An 8,878-nucleotide genomic window follows, 5' to 3' on the forward strand; every position below is an offset into this window, starting at 1 on the left:
AAAGCCTGACATGGATGCCATGTTGAAGTCATGCCAACTATCTCCTTGGGTCAAAATAGTTCTAACGAGACTCAGGAACGGGTCAACGAGGGAAAAAAACAGAATAATCACGGTAACGACAAAACGGGTCATTACACAAACCCACTAGAGAAGTGATCTCTGCAGGAATTTCTCCCACTAACTCATTTCCTGAAAGATCTATGGTTTTCACTAATCCAAGTGTACTGCTGTACTCAAATTCTCTTCCTTCCACATCAAATATGCACTCGCATCATATAACGTATTTATTGAGAGAGTGACACCACCTTTAATGTAAGAGCAGAAGTACCAAGTGGTGATTTTTCATTTTGGACTCTCTTCTTCCGTCAACGTAGTGAGGTTGTTGATGCACTTCGGTAAAGTCCCAGAGATCTTATTTTGAGAGATGTCCAGGATTTGAATCCTTGTCAACTGGCATATGCTTGAAGGTATGCTTCCACTAAACCTGTTGGACCTTAAGATAACAACACTGATATAAGCTAAGGTATTTCCAATCCATGCTGGAATTTCACCAGACAAGTTGTTTTCCCCAACATCTATAAATCTCAAATATTTGCATTTCTCCAGGGACTGGGGTAGTTCCCCAATAAAATGATTATTTCGAAGCTGCAACATTTGCATATCCTTTGATAATCCAATTGAACTAGGTATCTCCCCTGAGAAATTATTATTGGCTAAATTAAGGCGCACAAGTGAGCTAAGCTTCCAGCAATGAGGAAGCTCTTTGGCAAAGAGGTTATCTGAGAGGTCAAGATAACCCAAGGAATCAAAATTGTCGTAAGTGAAGGAGATGTTCCTAGAAAGCTTATTTCTAGAGAGATCCAATGTTGTCACTTCAGTAGGAAGTTGCGGTACTGGACCGCTGAAACTGTTTGCACTCAAATCTAAGAGAAGAAGAGCACTCATCTTTCTTGAGAAATCTAGTATAGTTCCACTCATATTATTGTAAGAAAGGTTTAAGGATTGGAGAGCAGGTTGGTCCCAAAACCAACTAGGCATGTGACCCGTAATTCCAGAGGCTGATAAATCAAGCTCAGAAACTACTCTGGGTCCGCTGCCCGTTTGGGAAGTGAGGACCCAATTTACAGTTTGCTAGACGAATGACATTTAGTTGAAATGGGGGAATCCAATTTGAACTGATTCGAATATGTAGTTGAGCATTGAAAGAGAGATCTATCTCTCGCAATTGAACGAGTTTGAACAGATCAACTTCAGATATTGTGCCTTCAAACTGATTGGAATCAAGGTACAACTTCTCAAGTTTGGGAAGGTGCCCTATAAACTTAGTTAAACCACTCAACTGATTATGGGAAAGATATAATTCCCTCAATAAGGATGGCAGAAAAAGATCGGGGACTGATCCCACAATTTCATTCCAAGAAAAATCCAAAATAATAAGACTTGGAAGTTCTCCAACAACTTTGGGGATGGATTCATTCAACTTATTACGTCCGAGCCTCAGTTCTCTCAAAGATGTAAAGTTTGCTACAATCTCAGACAGTGAACCATCAATCCAATTCGCTTGTAGGTTCAGGTACTCTAGAGAATCTATCATGCATGACAAGTTTTTCATTATCTCAAGAAGCTGTCCATCTAATCTATGAGAAAACACTCGTAACAACTTCAAATTAATATTGTTCCCAAGGTATCTAGGGAAACCAACCTCCTAGCACATTGCCAGAAAGATCAAGGTCTTTCAGGGATTGCATATTTCCAAAAAAAAATCAGGAATTGCACCTTGAAGAGAGTTTTGAGAAAGATTTAGATGAGCAACAGACAACATGTTCCCAAATACATCGGGAGTACGACCATCTAAAGCATTACCAGAGAGATCAAGGTGAGTTAGATTGCTGAAATTATACATCCAAGTGTATATAGAAGTACTCAGATTATTAGAAGAGAGATCAAGGGTTGAGACAGACATCAAAGAATTACTGGAAGGTAACACGGAAGGGACGGGAGGAGAGAGCTTAGAACCAGGCAAGCTCAAGACTTGAAGGAATGGTAGCTTGAGCATTGTTTCTAACCAATCAGTTGCATTACTTAGATTAACATAACCCATGGCAAGGTATCTCAATCGATGAAGACGCGAAATCAACTCGAGGTTATTCACAGATAGGAAAGTGTTACGGCTTAGATCAAGGGTGTTTTAGCTAGAAAGGTTGCCAAGTTTAGAAGAAAGTGCCGTCGTCAGACCAACACAAGATAAGTTGAGGTATTCCAACTTACTCAGAGAACCAAGAAAGTCTGGTATACCTCCTAAAATTTGATTGTAACTAAGATCCAAATACTTTAATTGCTTCAACTCTTGCTAGGAAGGACTTATCATACCTTGCCATGGCTCAACACGAAAATATGGAAGGGAACTGGTGGAAGGCCCACAGAGATCAAGTTTGATGACATTACAGGTTTGATCATCACAATCGACGCCTCTCCATCTGCAACAATATTGTTTGTATCCTTCATTTCCCCAAGAAGAAATTCGACCAGGAACGTCCAAAAACTCCCCTTTCAACCTGAGAAGAGCTTCTTTCTCTTTCTGAACGCACTTGATTTTCTCATCTCCAAATTCTAAATTGAATACAAATCCAAAACTGATACTCATAAAGATGGTCAAGAAAATGTCAAACACAACAATCTATTGAATGAACCTTTCAGCAACACTCATCTTCAGAATATTGAGCAAAAATACAGCTTAGACAACAATAAATCAGAAAATATAAACCACTCAAATCACTAGTACTACTTAACTTATAGTCTGTTACAGGAAGTCAAAGTCAATGAAGCAGACTAAAATAACCACTTTTTTGGGCATGACTAGAAGACTCTTGCTTCTAATGAGGAATTCAAAAGCAAATACTGCTAAATGTCACACTGGGATTCAAACTAGTGACCTAGCACAAGTTTTTACCACATATTTGCCACTACGCTATAAGAGAAATCCAGAGGATTCAACAATTTGATACATCAGAATTTTTTTATTGAATAAATCCCTTTATGCTCAAAATGAGTGATAGTCATCAAAGATCGTCTCATTTTTCTTCCATTTTTGTCAATTGAATATTTATAGTATTTGTGGAAAAAAATTACTTTCATTATTATTCATTGTTAAGAAACAAGATATCTTCTTAACTCCATTTTTACCCCACAGAAAATTGAATAAAAAGTTTTGTTTTTTTTTTGTTTTTTTTTTGTTTTCCACCATAATTTTGAAAATGAATATTTAAATGACTATCAAAGGTAAGAAATAGATCCAAAACATATAAAATGCGGTTACTCCCACCATGGCCCAAGGTATTATTGCAAAAAGTTGGCGAATACAGCCAACTATCATTAAGAATTTAATCTTTGGACCAAAAACAAGCAAGAGGTGGAAAACCACAAACCGAAGGTGCACCTTATTTGCCTGGTTTACAATATTGATGAAGATAATTCAATTGAACCGCTTTATTAAACTTAACTACGCCCCTGGACAAGGTAGGGACTGTTACACTTGCATATCTCAGGCCGCCTGCATGTTATCAGCCATTGCAAAATCCATGGTAGAGCTCCAATGCTAGACCTTTTCCACTAAAAAGTAACTAAAAGAAGAAGAAAAAGCTTTTTAACAACTTATGGAATCTTTTGGTTTGGCATCCACAATTTCTTGAGGAAGAAAAAACAAAGTTATCCACTAGCTAGTCTAGTATCAACTGTTTAAATCTGTAATATACTTTTGTTATGATTACAAGTCAGAGATTGTTCTGTTAATGAAAATATAATAGGAGGTTGATTATATTCAGGTATCGCTAGTATTAATATTCTTATTTAGGTGAAATTTGGTACTATAAAATAATACTACTCCATGAGCAATTTGGCATAAGTTTCATTCAGAAGAAAGCTGAAAGTGGATTACATTTAGGCACTCCAGTGACACTATGTTATATTCGCATTGTACGTTAAATACTATTTAAAAACTATATAAAAGTAATGCAACTTGATTTTCCCATCAATCTCTTTATTGAACACAACACCAAAATTGAGAAATAAGAGATCACAATGAAAACGTCAAGCACAACAAAAATATAACAACTTAATATCTTTTAGTTACTATGATAAGTTTTTTTCCCCATGTGATAAATCACTGGCGTTTTATACACTCTTACTGGTAACCATAGTCAAAAGAGAAAAGTAAACCCCTTTTCTGTGATATTCAAAATATGTTCTCTGCTAGTAAAAAGGTTTTGGTGATTGACATGGTTCTTGAAGCCTTTGAGAGATGGCCCTCTTTGCTGACTTCTTTGGTGGAGTAATACTCACATCAGCTCCACAAAGTTTATGAATTTCTCCTCAGGTTCCAATTGTTAGCTAGTCTTGTGGAAGAGAAGTTGATTCTTCTGTCAAGTCAAATAAGTCTAGCAAAAGAAGAGGTGGGGACAAAGTAGAGTGGTAGGTGTTGTGAACTCATTTGTGAGCAATTTCAGACTCACTGTTTTCTTTTTTTTTGGTTGTCCAATTTAGACGGTGGAAGTACTTGAGCTTAATTATAATCATCAATTGCAAATAATGTGAAACTAGTGTTTGGATACGTGCAACGCACGTGTGTCCATAGCAATCGGTACTTTGCTTTTTCATGCTAAGAATTTTGGCCTTTCTCATGTGCTTCTCTGATGGCTTTCTGAATAGAAGAGCACCGAAGGATGTCATGTTCTACATATGGCTGAATGCCTTTTCTAGAGCATCTAACATAGAGCGCATGGATAAACTTCCATTGGAAATGGAAATTGCTTTCTCCTCAGTATGTATGCAAGTTTGTCTGAGATAAACGACATTTAGTCAATTTGTATTCTTTACAATAAAAAGGGATGACTAACAACATTGGCTATTGATGACACGATAAGTTCATTCATCATATTGGATGATGTTGAAGAAGCTGAAAAGATCTTGGAGAAGTAGGAATTTATAAAAACATTTTACACTGTGAGAATCCCTCTTATGCACAAAAGAAGTTTTTGCTGAGGCTGATGCGTTGGGAAGCAAACATCTAGAAGTTAGAAGAATTTTCCTGCAAGCACACGGGATATCACAGCGACTGGCTACTATAGAAAGTTTAAAAGATTGATATAATGCAGTGCAAACGATGAAAAAGACAATGTGAGCTTTTTTGTGCATGATTGGAAAAGAAAAATAGTCTTAAATACGTCTCCTGTAACACGAAACAGAAAAGATATAGGATTGGCTTGCTTACAGAAGAGATTCTTTCTTTGTAACCTGAGAATGGGTAGCAGTTGCTCCTTTAATGTGATCAGATCATCTGCGTTGCCACATGGTTTACTGACCTGGGATTCCCATTGCTATCTAACAATTCATCAACACTGAAGTAGACTTGTGGCAGGCAGTTCAGAAAGTTAGAGAAAATCAATTATGCAGTACAAATATATCAAGACTGTGCTCCAGAAATGATCCTGTGGTGTACAATGCTTATCAAATGAATTCAAGTAAGCACGAAATTCCGCTATTGTAAAATACCTCCCTATGACAGCATTTAAATAAACCCAATCTTTTTAAGAATAAGAAAATGTAGTAGATGACACGGAAAAGAAAATTATTACACTTATTTTGTGCTATTACAAACTAATTCTTTCAAAAGTTATCCAAGAATCTGAATTGGGCATATTTCCACGTTCTATTTAGGATCAAAGCAAAACAGACACCTCAAAATCCAAAAACGAAGCCAATCCCTACACCAATATAAAATCCTGCACTAATGAACTCATCCTCATATTGTTCTTCACTGTCACCATTCAACTTTGGATCATGAGGTAGTTCGTCACCAGAGCAAGCTTTCGTTAGTGGAGAGCCACATAGTCCAGGATTTCCAATGTAGGATGAGGAGTTGAAGGTCTGCAATTGAGTGTCTACGGGGATTATATCTGACAAGTTGTTATAGGACAAGTTCAAGACTCCTAGATGACTTAACTGTGAAAAGCTAGTAGGAATTTTCCCTGAAAGTCCGTTTAGGGATAAGTCCAGGAAATTTATTGCCCTTAATTGACCAATCTTCAGAGGAATACTGCCCGTTAAATTGTTTCTTGACAGGTTCAAACCAAGCGAACCCACAAGAAAAGTGATTTCTGCAGGAATTTCTCCCACCAACTCATTTCCTGAAAGAGCTAGTGGAAAAGGTAAGATTGCTGCATTCTGCTGCAAAAGCAAGAAATGTAGAGTCTTTAACTGTGGTTATTCGCGATCATCCTGATGTCATATGGAAGGTCGACCAGAAAAGGATAGAATTTGAAAAGTATTTGGAATGAGTGTTGGGTATTTTGGTTCGGTTAAAGTCTAGAACTAAGGTTATGTTGGAGGATTGCTGCTGAGCATCAACTTCAATAGCTGCAATTACAACTGGAATCATCATGAACATGAAAGTAAATGTTAAGTTAGCCTTGGCAGTTGGCACAAGGATGGGAAAATGGAGTGTGATATACTCTTTGCTAGGTAATTTTTTATATAAGGATTTAACTAATATACAGTTAGACGATTTCAATTGTAAATGGTACAAGTAATATATTACCCTCTGCCTCTAACAAGTGAGGTACCAAAAAACACGCATATTAAAACCAATAATGCGAATGGAAGTTTACTAAATTACCCCTATATATATTTTACACTTTTGATTAGAGTACGACAAAAAGAACCTTTGGAGCATATTTAATCTAACAATACCAAGTTACTTATGTGGATTTTTCAATCATCATTTAGATATTACTTTATTAAGCTACAGGGTAGAATTGGAAAAAAGCTAGTTAATTTGGATTGGTTTCAAGCGCGACACTTATTACGACAAAAAAAATTTGTTCAGGTGACACTTATTATGGGACGGAGGAGTAACACATTGACACGAATTAGGCAGTAGCTGAGTCAACCTTTGTTATATTCGGTCGCTAACAATTCTATTTGTAAGGGGTCCTATGTTGGATGAAGAGGAAGAAGTGTCAAGAGGCTTTCAAAGATGAGTTTGGGTTAATGGATTGAATTGTTGGAAGAAGTACTGAGGAGAGGTGATTGACAGCAACATATAACAACTACCATCTTACATGACATTAGACAGACTTGAGGAGGAGCACATGAATTAGAAAAAAGCCTAGTAGGTAATGAGTATTGCCCGCCTTACATACTAGTCCTTCATTTTCTGTTATTCTACAACTTTTTGTACTTCGACTTTCGTATTATTCTGTTGTAGCTACTATTCATTTTTTTAGATTGCTTTAACATGCTTTTTTTTTCCTTCCCATTGTCGTTATTCCGTTTTGAACTCGCGGTATTTGCTTTTATTTTAGGCGAGGTATCGGAACAACCTCTATATAAAAAATGTTGACGGATGTCACATTAAATGGAGCAATTTTTTTTAAAGCGAAAACCGTGTCAACTTGCGTACAAGATTTATATGTGGATTTGATACTATAGTCAAATCCTCTTCCTAAGTCCTTTCTTACAGACTATTCAAGATCTATTGGCTTTCTTGCTTATGCGGCACATCGGAAAGTAGGGTAAGGTCTGCGTACGCTATATACTCTCCAAACTTCACTTATGCGATTACATTGGGCATGTTATTGTTGTTGTTGTTGGATTGGATTGTGAATGGATTTGGGTCTAATTGCATGTGGACCAATAAAAATAATGTCACATATTCCCTACAAAAAAAGGGTAATTTGGGGAAAGTTACTTGCTTTGCGGGGGTTTTTACTCCTAAAACCCCGCTTAATTCAACTTTCAACCTTAAATTATCTTTTTTTTTTTTGGTAGTGATTTAATTACAAAATTCAGATATTCCAAATCAATTTTTGCTAAAAGGAGAAGCAGTTTTAGGCTTAAATTAGCGTTAAGTGCAATTTTGATCCAATAGGTAGGTAGAAGAAGCAAATTTAATCCAATAAATAGAGAGAGACATTGTTAACTCATTTTCTAATGTGATTCTTAACCCTTTTCCGTTTTAAAAAACCGGACAGAACAAGTGGTCGAGAATAGGGGAGCATGTAAAGGATAAGAGTGTGATTGTGACTCTCCATTTCCAAGTGCAATTCAATTGATACCCCCCACTATATAACTTATTTTCTTTTGCAAAGTTTTAACAACTTTGTTACATCAATACTTCAAATTATCGACAGGATTAACAGATGATATACATTCTTAAAAACGTTCCATTCTCGAATCGATAATTGAAAATAGATATCAAATTTCAAACTTGCAAAGTTCGATTCTATCTGATAAATCGAACTTCGATGCGGTAAATCTCAGTATGGTAATCCGCATAATTGTGTATTGAAGGAAAATATATTTTGACAAGATATATTGATAATGTCCAACATTTGACATGTTAAGCTTTTAGAGAAATCACATCTAGAGATCAAATCTCCACTCTCAAGCCCCAACATTATGAATTTGACATCGGAAATCAATCAAGACATCCAAACCACTCGTTAATGTTACCCATATATATGTAAAATAGTTCATTAGGGTGGGCGTTGTATTTGGTTCGGTATGTACAACGTCCGTTTAGAATTCGGTAATCAATATGTAAGTAGATTTCAAATGCGAGCTTATAAAACTTGATCCAAAGACGAATCAAATTTGATAGACGGTAAATTACGTTTCATTTAGATTAATTCCGATTTTCAGTGATTTATGCCCACCCCTAATTAACACCACCTTACTGCCACATGGCACTTCAGGGGACATTCTACTATGAGAACAACGTAGTTCATAATTTAGGTAAAAATCAAAGTAAAACAGTGATAGTTTAGGAAAGTTTTTGATGTAACTCTAAAATGAGTGACTATTTTGCTATCGAAACCAAGGA

The 8,878-nt window shown here is 36.3% G+C and overlaps 2 protein-coding genes across 2 annotated transcripts; both read right to left on the reverse strand.

Moving 5' to 3' along the window:
• Positions 1-342: 342 nt before the first annotated feature.
• LOC132038366 (receptor-like protein EIX2) lies at positions 343-978 on the reverse strand. Its single transcript, XM_059429042.1, has one exon. It carries the CDS (start codon positions 976-978, stop codon positions 343-345), a length of 636 nt encoding a protein of 211 aa, XP_059285025.1.
• A 94-nt stretch (positions 979-1,072) lies between these two features.
• Positions 1,073-5,370, reverse strand: LOC132038367 (receptor-like protein EIX1). The gene is made up of 4 exons (XM_059429044.1): positions 5,358-5,370; positions 2,371-2,610; positions 1,835-2,061; positions 1,073-1,705 (listed from the first exon to the last, which is right to left on the reverse strand). The coding sequence occupies exons 1-4, from the start codon at positions 5,368-5,370 to the stop codon at positions 1,073-1,075; spliced, it is 1,113 nt and encodes a 370-aa protein (XP_059285027.1).
• Between the last annotated feature and the right edge of the window lie 3,508 nt (positions 5,371-8,878).

The sequence above is a fragment of the Lycium ferocissimum genome, chromosome 11 (assembly GCF_029784015.1).
Source record: "Lycium ferocissimum isolate CSIRO_LF1 chromosome 11, AGI_CSIRO_Lferr_CH_V1, whole genome shotgun sequence".
NCBI lineage: Eukaryota > Viridiplantae > Streptophyta > Magnoliopsida > Solanales > Solanaceae > Lycium > Lycium ferocissimum.